The 17,031-nt window shown below is 38.7% G+C and overlaps 1 protein-coding gene across 5 annotated transcripts in view; it reads left to right on the forward strand.

The window, feature by feature from the left end:
* The window catches only part of LOC108697683 (voltage-gated potassium channel subunit beta-2-like), a 133,471-nt gene that overhangs the window by 81,519 nt on the left and 34,921 nt on the right, over positions 1-17,031 (forward strand). For 3 of the 5 annotated variants that reach the window (XM_018227954.2, XM_018227955.2, XM_041571476.1), the window contains 2 exons: positions 7,351-7,394; positions 8,530-8,567. In XM_018227954.2, the coding sequence (XP_018083443.1) occupies positions 7,351-7,394; positions 8,530-8,567 (82 nt within the window). Of the gene's footprint in view, positions 1-2,202; positions 2,529-7,350; positions 7,395-8,529; positions 8,568-17,031 lie in introns of those variants that run through there. The other 2 variants (XM_041571477.1, XM_018227952.2) reach the window with 2 other exon arrangements.

The following is a 17,031-nucleotide window of genomic DNA, read 5'->3' on the forward strand; positions in this document are numbered from 1 at the left end:
CACAGTCTGTCACGTGGTCCCTGATGCATTTTGTCAGTAAGAGCTGTAAAGTCCCTTTCAGCCATGTCCTCAAATGCCTCTTAAGCACAGTGACAGCTGAGGAATTAGTAGATATTCTATCAGACCAGTATATATTTTGTTGAGAGTCCCACAGATTTAGTGGATTGCAGATAAAGCACTTAAATCACTGATGCCACTGTTTTTTTAACTGTGTAAGTGGTCTTTATAGGGGATATACTTCTAGGCAGTGTATCTGAAATTATTATTTAAATACACTGTGTAAGGGTACCAAAATAATACTTTTTCATTGCCTGATACAATGGGCATCATCTGAAAAAATCAGAATCAAAATATCTGTATACAAATGGTTCATAGTACACGTATGGGCTGGAAACCTGTTATCCAAAAAGTTCCAAATTGCAGAAAAGTAATTCAAGTTTTTCTTTGAAATAATAAAATTGTAGCTTGTACTTGATCTAACTAAGATATAAGGCAAATCAAATATTTTAAGTATACTATGGGGGTTATTTACTAAGCTCCGAATACCCGAAATTCCCCGAAATCCAAAAAATTTGTGTTTTTTTTTTTATAAAATCGGACATTTAAAAAAATCACAAATTTTTCGTAATTTATTAAACCCCGAGGGCTAAAACGCCCAAATATAAAACCACGGTATCTCAAACCTGTCAAAGTTGCATAAAAGTCAATGGGAAGAGTCCCATTCATTTTTTGGTTGTGTCGGGGGTTTTGGGCAATTTTACGATGTTTTCGGAGCTTTCAGAGGAAAACTCTGAAAAATTCTGAGTTTTCGGGGAAAATTCATGAAAAAAAACATCAAATTCTGAGCTTTCCCTGCAAAGGTAATTTTCGTGAAAATGTAATAAATAAACATGAACAATCCGAGCGGGTTAGATCGGATTTTGTAGCAGCCGATATTGAGATAAATTCGGACCTTGATGAATAACCCCCTATATGTATTACTAAGGGGATTTATTAAGGGTCGAATTTTAGATTTTTTTTTTTTTTTTTTTATGGTCAAAACTCTCAAATTCAAGTTGTGAATTATCCAAACTCGATTAAAGTTTTAATTTGAATTGTGAAATTTATCACACTCTGGCCCTTAAAAACTGGAATTCATATATTCACCATCTAAACCTGTTGAGTTCATGCATAAATCAATGGGAGAGGTCCAGGGACCAATTTGGACATGTTAGTAGCCTTCCTGACAGAGTTTTTTTTTCAAAGAAAAAAAAACCCCAATCGAATTTCGCATAAATTCTTAATTAATTTTTATGAATTCGAAATTTGACCTTTAATAAATGCGCCTCCAAATGTATACTAAATGTGTGGAGATCCAAATAACAGAAAGTCCCATTATCCGGAGGTATCACTGAATACTAATGTTGTATGTGGAAACATAATTAAAGGGAAAAATGCCTGTGTCGATTTATAATTTTTTGTTTAATTTTTAAAATTTATATATATTTCAATTTCTAATGAAGGGGGTTTATATATATATATATATATATATATATATATATATATATATATATATATATATATATATATATATATATATATATATATATATATATATATATATATATATATATATATATATATATATATATATATATATATATTTGCTTGTGAGATACTGTTTAGTTCTGGGCTCTTTTCCCAGCTGCCCAAAACAGGCACAGCATCGAATCAAGAATGAAAGACATGATAGTCCATTCCCCTTTAGTTATTAATGAATTACTGGATGCATTCAGTTCACTGGAGACCTCATTGACTTAAGGAGGCTTGTGAATGGCAGGGAGTCAGTAGAGGTGCAGTGCTGCTCAGAGGTCGGCTTACCAGTCCAAGGAGGAGTAGAACTCAGACAAGCTGCATACAAGAAAGCAAAAGGATGTGCATACGTTCAGACTTCTGTCCGTGCCTTTCAGGGGAGTTGGTGTTTGAGGTTTGTTGGTTTCTATGATCTACATCTGATTTCCAGACAACTTCATCCATGGAAAATGTATTTCACTGCATAGATTTTTGCTTGGATCTATTCTTCCAACATGAATTAAACTGCTATCCGAAAAGCGAAAAGTTGAATTTAAACATGGTAATATAAAGTATTTTACTACTTCCAACACTGTCCAACACAGCCTTTTCTTCAGACTGCCCTATGAATAAGAACTTGGACATGTCTGTATGATAACCAACTGCTGGTAAGGAACAAGAATTCTGGGGGACAGGGAAGGCAGCTACGGGAACACGGCACACAGAGAATCCTACAAACCTAGAGGAAAATCACTTTGAGGAGCCATGCAGGTTTCCTTTGTATGTTCAGAGCACAGTCTGAAAACTCGGAGTGCAGAAGATAGGCTAAATCGCCAAAATGTGGGTAGTCCAAGCCTTGGCACGCGTACAAAATTCCGAACTGTGGCTATGGTCGCCCGGAGCCTAGGACATCTGTCAGTGCAAAATGTTCCAACCCCAAACGATTCCAACTTGCGGCATCCAGGAATGAAATATAGGTATGGAGACAAAAAAAGTAGGTCTGTATGTATGCTAACTGCTGTATTTATGGGGATTGGTGCTGCAGGATTATAATACAGAAATGATTACTTTTAGTCCGCTGCAGCTGCTGTATCCTTACAGTCTGCATGTTTGTGCTTTAAATAGAAACTATACATACACTGCTAACCACACAACACAAAGTGAAGTTAGCCTGAATCTTCAGCTTATAATTGTTTTGGTTTGCAATATTGGGCTTGCATGCTTATAATGTCTTTTACATATTATATCAAGTGAAAGAGGGACATTGAACTATTACATGCATTATTTATCATGGACCTGCTTGTAAACATCATACTCTGCATATGTAGGTAATAGTCACCAAGTAGGCTCATGTTACACATTCTAAAGCAGAGAAAGGTTTGAATGAAGAAAGAGTATTTCCTTATTGTAACACTGAGGTATAATGTTAGTAAGTTTTGTGTAACTACCCCCTGGAAGGCCACAATGCTGCAGGTCCCTTGCACTTAGTAACCTGTAGTCCCAACAGAGCAGAGCTTGTGAACCTATACAGTGGGTTATGATCACAGATCACATTTTGGTTTTCTGTGCTTTCCAAATTGTACAGGGACAGCATGAACTTGTGTACTTAGATGCCTATTAACAGTGTTCTGCAGACCTCTAGCAATTTTGCTGCAGAACATCATGTATGTCACAATTATTATTAATTACTAACATGTATTTATAGAGTGCCAACATATTGCGCAGCGCTGATATGTCTTAAATATTTGTCTGTACAACAGAAAGCGAACTTGTCCCTAATAGAGCCTTGCATGAGAGTTGGAATTCCCTGGGTAGTTATAGTCTGGAGTTCTGAAATATATGAGGAAAGATAACTTCATCTCTTGACTTATAAAAGTAATTACAGGTATTGGACCTGTTATCCAGAATGCTCTGGACCTGGGGTTTTCCGGATAATGGATCTTTCTATAATTTGGATCCTCATACCTTAAAGGAAAACTATACCCCCCAAACAATGTAGGTCTCTATAAAAAGATATTGCATAAAACAGCTCATATGTAAAATCCTGCTTCATGTAAATAAACCATTTTCATCATAATATACTTTTCTAGTAGTATGTGCCATTGGGTAATCATAAATAGAAAATTGCCATTTTAAAAAATAAGGGCCGCCCCCTGGGATCGTAGGATTCACTGTACTCACAAACATACCAACAAACCATACATGTTAGGTCACATGAGCCAATTAACAGACAGAGTTCTATCTTTTGCTTCCACACTTCTTCCTGTAACAGTTAGAGTTGTAGTATTTCTGGTCAGGTGATCTCTGAGGCAGCACACAGACCATCACGAAATGGTGGCTCAAGGCAAGAGATGTAAAAGGGCAATATTTACTTAAATATATATTCCAGTTTGGTAAGATTCTTTAATATGCCACTTAATATGATATGAACTATCTGTTGCTTAAGTGTTCATTTTGGGAGTATAGTTTTCCTTTAAGTCTACTAGAAAATCATGTAAACATTAAATAAACCCAATAGGCTGGTTTGTGTCCAATAAGGATTAATTATATCTTAGTTGGGATCAAGAACAAGGAACCATTTTATTATTACAGAGAAAAAGGAAATTATTTGAATAAAATGGAGTCTATGCGAGACAGCATTTCTGTAATTCGGAGCTTTCTAGAAACCGGGTGTCCGTATAACGGATCCCATCCCTGCATATTTAAAGTAGTACTTCTAAAATGCCCTGAAATATTAAAAAGTATATTTAGCATGTTAGAGACTGTAATAATATTTAATTATGTTTGGTGTTTGTGCTCCTCCATATTTGATTTAAAAGGTTCATAGTATTATTTGCTATTATATTTCCATCCCCAGTCTTTCCATGCTAGTTACAGTTACCAACCGTAGCATCTATAGAGGATGTCAGAATAAAAATTAATTTTCAACAACTATTTTACATCAACATAAACTTTAATTTTAACCTGTAAAATTTCTCTTTAAAGCTTAAAGCTTTTCTAATGGTTACATTGTGGAATTCACATTCTAAGTAGCTGCAAACACATTTTACATCATGTCACCCATTGATAAACATGGGTTGAATCTCCCATTTCCCATTGGGGTAGCGGAACCTCCTGGCTTTTAACCTTTTAAGCTGTAGTAGTATGGAAGTATATTCTGCACTTACCATCTACATCAATGATCCCCAACCAGTAGCTTGTGAGCTCCCAGTGGATGTTGCTCCCAGTGGTCTCAAAGCAGGAGCTTATGTTTGAATTCCAGGCTTGGAGGCAAGATTAGGTTGCTTAAAAACCAGATGTACTGCCAACCAGAGTATCTTGTAGGCTGTCAGTCCACATAGGGACTACCAATAGCCAATCACAGCCCTTATTTGGCTCTACCCAGGAATATTGTAATGCTTGTGTTTCTCCCCAACTCTTTTTACATCTGAATGTTGCTCATGGGTGAAAAAGGTTGGGGACCCCTGATCTACAGTATAACTGCACAATGGGATTACCGTCGCACATATCAGTCTTTTTACTTGACGTTTGCCTTGCACGTGCCAATGTGTCAAACATTACTAAATGCCGGTACATGTGATTTTTTTTTTTATTCACAAGTTTTGATTCTCTTGTGTGTTCTCACAAGTTCAAATATTGTCCCAAAGGAGATACAGAAGCCACTGACTTTTTTCAAACTTAAAATTAAAAAAAAAATTATACTGTATTTTGAAACACAAAACTGGAATATGAATTGGCAGTTGTTGTTGTTGTTGTTGTTTTAAGGGTTTACACTTACATAGCTCAGCATGCAAAGCCAATTTATGTAGCCAGGCACAGTGTGTGTATTCCAACAAACCAGCTTCCTATCTTGTACGATCATTGGCTTAGAGTCTATGTACACTTTTTACTTCATGTCAAATCTGCTGCTCACTCCTAAATAGCAGCAAAGACCCCAGTGATCGGGAAACTTCCAATAAATCTGCCACCCGGCTGTTCCTTTTACCCTACACGGATATGTGGGATAACCCAGTACTTCAAATTGTAGTTTGTGAATTAAGCCACAGAGAACAGTTAACATTCTATTTCTGTTAATGAATATGTTCAGTCTTGAAAGCTACGAGCTACAGCCTACATATTGCTTTAATTGTATGTTATATAGTACTTGAATTATGTCACTGATGACTGGTAAGTGTCAGACCCTTTAAAAATGGCAATATCTTTGGGTATGGTGCTAACATATAGTTCTAAGGGGTAGGGCAGGGATCCTCAACCTTTAGAACCCTTGAGCAACATTCAGAAGAAAAGGGAGTTGGGGAGCAACATTAGCATGAAAAATGTTCTTGGGGTGCCAAATAAGTGCTGTGATTGGTCATTTTGTAGCCCCTATGTGGATTGTCAACCTATGAGGCTATGTTTGGCAGTGCACCTGGTTTTTATACAACCAAAACTTGCCTCCAAGCCTGCAATTCAAAAATAAGCACCTGCTTTGAGGCCACTGAGAGCAACATCCAAGGGGTTGAAGAGCAACATCTTGCTCACGAGCTACTGGTTGGGGATCACTGGGGTAGGGTGATTACATATAGTTATATATGATTAAAGGAGCAATAAACCTTAAATTTCCTTATAATGTAAATAGTGATTATTTTTTTTGCGTTAAAAAAATATATATATTTGCCATAGATTCTTCTGCATCTTTCTGGCTTGGAATTTTAAACAGCTAATGATGCTAGGGCCTCAATTCCCTTAGCAACCAGGCAGCATTTTGGAAGTCAGAATGGAACATGAAAAGTTGAGGGTTTTAAATAAAATGATTTAAAAAAAAGAATAAAATTAAAGCTCCACAGTCTGTTTTGTGGTTGGTGGGATCATTGATCCTGTAAACCAGATTTCCCAAGCAATAAAGAAAAATCCAGGTGCATCTTCAGCTCACAGAGCCATCTGCATCTCCAGTTATTGCCGGTGAAAATGAATAGTTCTTTGCCTTCTTCCATTCCACCATCTTTGGTCAGCAAAGTTGTGTTCTATGCCACTGGACGAGAGGCTTAGGTGACCTTTATTTTCTGCTCCTGCACCATCCTGAGAGTAGTGATTGGCATGTGCGGGTGAAGCCATGGGTTGGTCAGCGCATGCATTGGTTGCAGAAAGGAGCATGTACAGGCGCAGACGTTACCCAGCTTGAATACAGTAGCATTTATTGGGAGACTACCTGCAAACAGTGAATACAGGAGTATAAATTAAGCTATTTTCATTGTAATAACTTGAAAAGCAAGAAATAAGGGCTATCTTTACAGTTGCTTTAATTTAACTGAACCATGCAGCAGTTGTGTGAAGGTCAGACCAGGGTCGGACTGTTTCAGCAGGGTACAGGGTAAATACCCAGTGGGCACCAGCACTTTGTGGGCCCGCCGACCCAGACCTGCACTCTCCTACGGCCCTGATTGCACCCCCCAGCCCTTATCATGCCCACAACTGCCGTAAAGGTACGAGCGGGAGCTGGGGGGGATCGTGTCTAGGGTTGGGGCCCCTAGCCGGGTGGTGACAGGTAGGGGGCCGGAGGAGGGGGGTCCGGGTGGAAGCCCCGTTTGGCCTCTGAGCCTACAGTCCGACACTGGGTCAGACCATCCATGTGTTATGGCCCACAGTTCCCAGCATCCTTAGTAAGTGAGCTCAGGAATTGTAGTGCTGAACATCATTCTGGTGTGAAAGCCTTAGTGTAATGAATCTTGATAAGGTTTAGCTAATCAGTTTAGCCAATAAGTGCTTTTAAAACTTGATGCCTTCCAAAGATTATTAATTGTAAATCTGTTTCTTTTCCAGAAATCTTGGCAAGTCCGGCTTAAGAGTTTCCTGCCTTGGCCTAGGTAAGTAATGTAATATTATAGTTTCCTCTTTGCAATACATCACACAAATTACTTATGTGCAATGTGAGTCAGGACAATTTTCTTTAGTGTATTACATAGTAGAACTGTATTGCTTCTGAATAGTCTCCTGCTAATATTTGTAAAGGGGTGGTTAACCTTTAAGTTAAGTTTTGGTATGTTATAGAATGCCTTATTCCTTGCAAGTTTGCAGTTGTTTTTTTAATTATTTGCCTCTCTTCTGCCTCTTTCTAGTTTTCAAATGGGGGTCACTGACCCCAGCAGTCAAGCAATTTTTAAATTTTCCAATGCATAATGAAACATTTGGTTTCATTTAAGTAATTACACTACACTGCTGATTGTTGGTTTTTGTGGATTACTGCACCAGTGCAAAACACAGTTATATAAGTTACAACTACTCTCCCTCAGCCTCCTGGGCCAATCCTCTGCCTGTGTGGGGACAGAAGGTAGTAGGTGCCTAAGGGTTCAAACACACGGGCAGATTCGGGGAGATTTAGTCGCCTGGCGACTAATATCCTCTTCTTCGGGCCGACAATCTCCCCGAACTGCCTTCCCCCTCCCTTCTGCCTGCTATATTGAGAAAACGCCAGCGCCAATGCACTCGCGGCGCTTCGATTTCCGAAGTCTTCCGAAGTTTCCTCATGAGGCAACTTCGGGCGACTTCGGAAATCGAATCGCCACAAGTGCATTGGCTCTGGTGTTCTCTCATTATAGAAGGGAGAAGGCAGTTCGTCGCCAGGCGACTAAATCTCCCCGAATCTGCCTGTGTGCTAGCTCCCTTAAGCTGATTGAATTGACAAATATTAATGGTTATTATCTGCAGACTTGTGATCCATCCATTTGTAAAAATGCAGACTTTTTTTTAACAGTTAGAAGTAATACTTAAACCAGTTTTTCCTTCTTTTATATAACATTTCAAACTCTGTGTACTATAACTGATGTTGACCATTGAGATGCTAAATTGTTTTGTATATCATTACTTATGAGCTTGTCAGGCTACATATATCTCCTTCCCTTGAAACAAACATGGTGTCATTGCACACTGGGGCGGGGGTATTACTATTGTTTCAAGTCAAGCATTCAGTATTTCTAACATTTTGCAATCTGTGTTTTAAAGGAACATGGGTGACATTCGGAGGTCAGATCACGGACGAGGTAAGGTTTGATTTCAATACAGCCATCTGCTTTATAAATAGCATGCAAATGTGCGGCAGTTGTTACGAAATCGCGGTTAACAAATGAGGATACTTTCAGAATGTTTTTCTGTGTCCATACATCTGTTTGTCACTCGTCAAGGTGACATATATTTAACACAAAACTGTGTGAGCTGGGCTACTTTGGACATTTTAAGTTTGTTAAACATATTCGCTTAAACTCATTGTTAACGTTGGTGTTAGTGCTATTTCTTCTTGAACATTAGCCATGTGTTTAATGCAGGCATGTCCAAAGTGCGGCCCGCGGGCCAATTGCGGCCAGTTTTCAAATTTACACCAGCCCTCAGCCACCATCATGAAATTAATAATAATGTGGCCCGCCAGCACAGTGCAATCAGGATTTGCGTAGCCGTAGCAGTAATATTAAGGCACATTAGTGAAATGATCTGCCACTTGGTCTATACTGCTGCCTGTGTGCTGAAGGTGTTAGCAATAGACACGTACTGGCACGTAATGATGGGCCACTCTCCCATACTTCTTTATTTCACTGTACTGGCACGTCAGTACGTCTATTGCACCTTCAGCCATAAAGAAGTATGGGAGAGCAGCGCATCACTATGTGCCAGTCAAATAAATAAATATATATACAGGTATGGGACCTGTTATCCAGAATAAGGGATATTTTCGAAATTTGGATCTCCATACCATAAGTCTACTACAAGTTCATTTAAACGTTAATTAAACCCAATAGGATTGTTTTGCATCCAATAAGGATTAATTATATCTTAGTTGGGATAAAGTACAAGTTACTGTTTCATTATTACAGAGAAAAAGGTAATAATAAAAAAAAAATAGTATTATTTGATTATAATGGAGTCTATGGGAGACGGCCTTTCCGTAATTTGGAGCTTTCTGGATAACTGGCTTCTGAATAATGGATCTTATAACTGTGTATACAGTTAGGCCCATAAATCTTTGGACAGAGACAACTTTTTTTCTAATTTTGGTTCTGTACATTACCACAATGAATTTTAAATGAAACAACTGAGATGCGGTTGAACTGCAGACTTTCAGCTTTAATTCAGTGGGTTGAACAAAAAGATTGCATAAAAATGTGAGGAACTAAAGCCTTTTTTTAACACAATCACTTCATTTCAGGGGCTCAAAAGTAATTGGACAAATTAAAAAACTGAAAATAAAATGTTAATTTCTAATACTTGAAGTCTTGAACTCATGGACATCACCAAATTCTGTGTTTCTACCTTTTAAATGCTCTGCCAGGCCTTTACTGCAGCAGCTTTCAGTTGCTGTTTGTTTGTGGGCCTTTCTGTCTGAAGTTTAGTCTTCAACAAGTGAAATACATGCTCAATTGGGTTCAGATCAGGTGACTGACTTGGCCATTTAAAAATATTCCACTTCTTTGCTTTAATAAACTCCTGGGTTGCTTTTGGCTGTATGTTTTGAGTCATTGTCCATCTGTATTATGAAACACCTCCCAATAAATTTGACTGCATTTAGCTGGATTTGAGCAGACAGTAAGGGGCTGATTCACTAACTTCGAGTGAAGGATTCGAAGTAAAAAAAACTTCGAATTTCGGAGTGTTTTTTGGGCTACTTCGACCATCGAATGGGCTACTACGACCTACGACTACGACTTCGAATCGAAGGATTCGAACTTAAAATCTTTTGACCATTCGATAGTCGAAGTACCGTCTCTTTAAGAAAAAACTTCGACCCCCTAGTTCGCCATCTAAAAGCTACCGAACTCAATGTTAGCCTATGGGGAAGGTCCTTCAATCGTTGGATTAAAATCCTTAGAATCGTTCGATTTGAAGGATTTTATCGTTCGATCGAAGGTATAATCCTTCGATCGTTTGATCGCACTATTTGCGCTAAAATCCCAGTCGAATATCGAGGGTTAATTAACTCTCGATATTGGACCCTTTGTGAAACGGCCCCTATGTCTCTGAACACCTCAGAATTCATTTGGCTGCGTCTGTCTTCAGTCACATCATTGATAAACACTAGTGTCCCAGTGCCACTGGCAGTCATGCACGCCCAAGCCATCACACTGCCTCCCAAATGTTTTATAGTTGATATGGTATGCTTTGGATCATGAGCCGTTCCACGTCTTCCAATCTAGCCTTTCTATTCTTGATGCTTATGAGTGGCTTGTACCTTGCTGTGCCCCCTCTGTATTTACTTTTATGCAGTCTTCGCTTTATGGTAGACTTGAATATCGCCTACCTCCTGGAGAGTGTTGTTCACTTCACCATGATTTTGATTCTGCGATCATCCACCACTGTTGTCTTCTATGGACGTCCAGGTCTTTTTGTGTTGCTGAGTTCACCAGTGCTTTGTTTCTTTCTCAGGATGTACCAAACTAGATTTTGCCACTCCTAATATTGTAGCAATTTCTCGGATGGGTTTTTTCTGTTTTTGCAGCTTAAGGATGGCTCGTTCCACCTGCATGGAGAGCTCCTTTAACCGCATGTTGTCTGTTCACAGTAAAATCTTCCACATACAAACACCCCCCCCCCTCAAATCAACTCCAGGGCTTTTATCTGCTTCATTGATAATGACATAACGAAGGAATTGCCCAAACCTGCCCATGAAATAGTCTTTGAGTCAATTGTCCAATTACTTTAGCCCCTGAAATGAAGTGATTGTGTTAAAAAAAAAGCTTTAGTTCCTCACATTTTTGTGCAATCTTTTTGTTCAACCAACTGAATTAAAGCTGAAAGTCTGCAGTTCAACTGCATCTGAGTTTTTATTTAAAATTGTGGTACTGTACAGAACCAAAATTGTAAAGTTGTCAAAGTCCAAATATTTATGGGTCTAACTGTGTGTGGAATGGGTCTGCAGTGTTGCAATATAACGAGTCATATTACATTTCCTTTACATAAACTTTGAACATATTACCTTAAACCACAATTTTTTTAATTTTAGTGTTGGTTGCTTTCCTTTCTTGAATATTAGGTATGTGTTATATGTGTGTGTGTGTGTGTGTGTGTATATATATATATATATATATATACTCATTCTTGCGGCTGGAGCACTCTTAATCCATTAGGCAATTGCCCGGGTCCAGGTTATAATCAATCATACATAGAGCAAACAAAAAACCGCACACACAAGACTTATGAAGTGCAAAAAAATAAAGAAATGTATTGCAACGTTTCGGCTCCTGTACTCGACCCTTCTTCAGGTGAAGAAGGGTCGAGTACAGGAGCCGAAACGTTGCAATAAATTTCTTTATTTTTTTGCACTTCATAAGTCCTGTGTGTGTGTTTTTTTGTTTGCTCTCTATATATATATATATACATAATATATCTGACTGGATATTTTAGGATATCCGTATGCTGTTGTAATTATCTAAGCCACATTACATTTCCTTTACATAAACTGTTAGGGGCAGTTCATTTACATTTTTTTTTTTTTTAACTTTATTTACTTTACATTCCACTTGTGTGTGTTGGGGGGGGTATATATATAATATAAAATTCTTTCTGCTGTCAGTTGCCAACTACCTGGTTGCTAGGGTGGCATACCTAGAAACCTGTTGAAAGTCTCTCTAGAAGCCCAATAGAAGGGCAAAATGATGGTAATTGGCAAGAACCAGAGATCTGATACTGTGTAAAATAGTCAGTCTGTGGCGGGGAATAGTTTGCCTTGGTTTAGCCAACTGTTCTCCATCAGCAGAGCATCGCAGTCTATGTTCTGGCACTAGATGATGCTTTTATGCTAAAGTTTATGGCGGTGCCTGTGCCAGGGCAACAAATATGGCAGCTGTGGGTGTTGAGGCAAATACTGTATGCAGACAAGGCAATCATGCCATCATATATTTCAAATAAATGAAAACCCAAATTATTAATATTGCATGCTCCCATTGTAACTGATATATCATTGGTTGAAGTTCTTTACCATCTTATGGAGTAAAGAGTTAAGGGGAACTGAATGGTAAAATTCACCTGTAAGAGACCTGGAAATCCCAGCAGTGATGAGTGTGCAATGTAATGCTTGGCACGTTGCTCTGATTTAAATATTTAAATGCTGTTGTGCTGAGAGTTTTGTTTATAGGCTGACCTACAACAAAGGGGACTGCTGGCTCTGCACTTGTGGCAGCTGCTTAGATTCCACTGCAGACAATGTAGCCATGTTTTCATATTAGCGCTAATCCCCTGTTTCTGAAAACACTTAGCTCTGTCTTTCACTTTTTTTGAGCAGGGATGTTGCAGAAATGTCCGATTTATAGTATTTTGTACAAGTGCTATTGACATCATTCAACTGCCTCTTTTTTCATTTTAAAACTGAAATTGCAGTGTTTCCATACTACTGAACCTCTTATCTTCTCCCACTACCACACAGTAGCGTGTCCACAAGAAGATGGCAACATTCAGGGATATGCACAGTGGATATAATGATCAACCCATACTACTTAATTAGCAGGACCATCCCTAGGGGGCTAAGTTTCAAATCTACTGCTTATAGACAAGTACAAAAAGTCCTCTTCATTCAGAGCATTATCACTATGTTTAAAGGGGTGGTTCATCCTTAAGTTAACGTTTAGTATGTTGTAGAATGGCATTACTAAGCAACTTTTTAATTGACCTTCATTTTTCCTTTTTTTTTATAGTTTTTTAATTATTTGACTTTTCTTCTGCCTCTTTCTAGCTTTCAAATGGGGGTCACCAACCCCATCTAAAAGCAAATGCTCTGTAAGGCTACACATTTATTATTATTGCTACTTTTTATTACTCCTTTTTCTATTCAGGCCTCTCCTATTTATATTCCAATCTCTTCTTCAAATCAATGCATGGTGGAACCCTAGCAACCAGACTGCTGAAATTGCAAACTGGAGAGCTGCTGAATAAAAACCTAAATAACTCAAAAACCACAAATAATAAAAAATGAAAACCAATTGCAAAGTATCTCAGAATATCACTCTCTACATCATACTAAAAGTCAATTTAAAGGTGAACAACCCCTATAAGACATTTAGACATTTGTGCCTTAACCTACTAAAAAATGCGTTACCCTTTAAACAAAACGGGATTAGTTAGTCCATATATTGCAATATATTTAAGATGGCCAACTACATCAAAGTCCTCCCTGGTATGGCCAGTCCTACATTCAACTTTAATCTAATTCATTAAGAATGCAATTGCTTCATTATACTTTTTACACAGGGACTACATTTTACCTGCAACCTACTTGCTTTAAAACTCCCAAACTTGATTGGGAACAAAATTGTCAACCATTAAATATCTCTGGCAAAGGGGTCTGATCCCCAGTGGGTTCATCTTAGTTTCTACTTAGAGATACCATAATAATGCTGTGCATATCATAGCTATTCTCCTGCAATTGACACAATTCAGCAAGAATAAGTTGTGGAATAGGCAGTTCCCATGTCCCTGTCAGATTACTGATGGCGACACAGTAGGGCACACAAACTATCACAACACAGAGCTGTATTTGAATGTACTTGGAGGCTCTAATAAGTCTCTACAGAGTGAGAACTGTGACCTGCCAATTCTGAAAGAGCTCCCTAAGCTGTAGGTTTATGACTGAAGAGGTCACCTGCATAGGGAGTTAAAGGGATACTGTCATGGGAAAACATGTTTTTTCTTTTCAAAACACATCAGTTAATAGTTCTGCTCCAGCAGAATTCCATTTCTCAAAAGATTTTTTTATATTGAATTTTGAAATCTGACACGGGGCTTGACATATTGTCAGTTTCCCAGCTGCCCCCAGTCATGTGACTTGTGCTCTGATAAACTTTAGTCACTCTTTACTGCTGTACTGCAAGTTGGAGTGATATCACCCCCTTCCCTTTCCTCCCCAGCAGCCTAGCAACAGAACAATGGGAAGGTAAACAGATAGCAGCTCCCTAACACAAGATAACAGCTCCCTGGAAGATCTAAAAACAACTCTCAATAGTAAAAGACAAGTCCCACTGAGACTGATTCAGTTACATTAAGTAGGAGAAATAACAGCCTGCCAGAAAGTAGTTCCATCCTAAAGTGCAGACACAAGTTACATGACTGGGGCAGCTGGGAAACTGACAATGTCTAGTCCCATGTCAGATTTCAAAATTGAATATAAAAAATTCTGTTAGCTCTTTAGAGAATTGGATTTCAGTGCAGGAGTCTACTGGAGCAGCTCTATTAATTTATGCATTTTGAAAAAAACACGCTTTCCCATGACAGTATCCCTTTAAGAATGTCAGAATAGACATGTCAAAAATTGTTTAAAAAAACTAAGTACATTGCAAAGTGCTTTTATAGATATTTCCTTTATTTCTGGGCTAGCCTTTAGTTCCCCTTTCATCAAAAGTACATGTGTCCATTCCTTTCAGAACAGCATTCAGAGCATTTTAACACCCACCAGTAAATCTCCCATCGCCTCCTGACACTTACTGCCCTCCCTTGGCTCCTCTTACAGTCGGCAAACCCTGGCCATGGTGATGTACAACTCCTTCTAGAAAAGGCAGCTGAGCACCAGCCTCTCCTCTTACAACTTTTATTAATGATATTATAAATGGGAGAAAATGAAAGCAAGGAGGCCATATTTGCACACTATAATTTGGCAATGGCTTAGCTTTGATTTTTCAACATAGTGTAAACAAACATATGTCCAATTCATTGGACTCCATCACACCAGAGTTATGCAATTTGGGTACCTGTATCCAATTTTAGTAGACACATACAGTTTGTGGGTGCCTTTGTAAGCAGTTGGGCATAAAAGAATGCACAGAGGCTAATGTTAGAGAGAAATGGGCCAGGAGGGGGACAATGGCAATAACGTAGAAATGAACTGATTGCAGAGTGACGGAGCACCAGTTGGAAGAAACTATATGGCTGATGAAGGATTCGAAGTAAAAAAAACGTTGAATTTCGAAGGTTTTTTTTGGGTACTTCGACCATCGAATAAGCTACTAGGACCTTCGACTACGACTTCGATTCGAACGATTCAAACTAAAAATCGTTTGACTATTCGACCATTCGATAGTCGAAGTACTGTCTCTTTAAAAAAAAACTTTGACTTAATAGTTCGCCACTTTAAACCTACCAAGCTTCAATGTTAGCCTATGGGGACCTTCCCCATAAGGTTTCTAAGCTTTTTTTGATTGAAGGAAAATCCTTCGATCGATGGATTAAAATCCTTCGAATCGTTCGATTCGAAGGATTTAATCGTTCGATCGAACGTTTTTTCGTTCGATCGAAGTATTTGCGGTAAATCCTTTGACTTCGATATTCGAAGCTGGAGGATTTTACTTCGAGGGTCGAATATCGAGGGTTAATAAATGTGCCCCAAGGGTATAAATGTTGGCAGAGAACAGAATAGTCTAAAGATAAGTCCGAATAGGAAAGTCCCTGTTTTTTGTGTTGCAGACGTTTGTAACTGGAAAAATAATTTTTTATGTGAAAAACATACTTTCATAGGATCGCAAGGGAAATGAGTCTTACAACAATGGCAATACATGGTATACAAGAATGTAATTTCATTCCCAAGCATTGAAGGCCAGTAATCAGTGAGAGAAATCAATCAGTCGGAGCAATTGAATTTTCTGATTGCTCATTCACGTTACATGAGAGATCATTTTACCTGTACAAAACATTCAGATCAGCCAGCCCTGCCTCTTCTACTTGATATGCTGCTTTGTGTACAAATGAGATAGATGAATGCAGAGTAAGAGCCACTACACAGACTTTTGTTCGACTTCATTGGAAGGATTGATCAAGTAACCAACTCTAATCAGTGATGGTCTAATTAAACTAAGGGGCAAATTCACTAACCTGCGGAGTTGCGCTAGCGCAGGCTTCGCCACACTTCACCGCACTTCGCCAGTCGAAGTTTCGCCAGGGCGCCGCTAATTCACTAAAATCTGAAGTTGCGCACAGGGAGGCGAATGGTAGCGAAGTTGCGCTAGTGTTAATTCATCAAGGAAAGCGCAGTTACGCTAGCGATGCCTAATTTGCATACGGCACCAAGTTAAAGTACAATGGACGTATATGTAGCAGCAAAAACATTACACTACACAAGCCTGGGAAAGCTTCATAAAATAAACTAGAGTTGTTATATTGCCCTACACATGTGTCCACTGTATAGTTTAGGTGCCATATGTTAGGAAATGTAGGGGGGAAGGAGGGTACCCCCAAAAAAATGTACGATCTTTTTCAGCCTATCACCCTTAAAAAAGGAAAAGATGCCAGCGTGTTTTGGGACTTTTTTTGAAGCAATCCCTTTCTACTCTATTGCCCTTCGCCTGGTCTGAGGTGGTGAAGTCAAGTCTGGCACAAAAGGTAACGTTCAATAAAATGCGCAAGTTAGTGAATTAGCGTAGTTAAGTCCCTTCGCCATAGCGCAACTTCGCCTGTCGTAAGGGTGCGAAGTAGCTCTAGAGTAGGTCCACTTCGCTAGCGAATTTACGCCAGCATCCGTTAGTAAATCGCAATGAATAA

This window comes from Xenopus laevis, chromosome 7S (assembly GCF_017654675.1).
Source record: "Xenopus laevis strain J_2021 chromosome 7S, Xenopus_laevis_v10.1, whole genome shotgun sequence".
NCBI lineage: Eukaryota > Metazoa > Chordata > Amphibia > Anura > Pipidae > Xenopus > Xenopus laevis.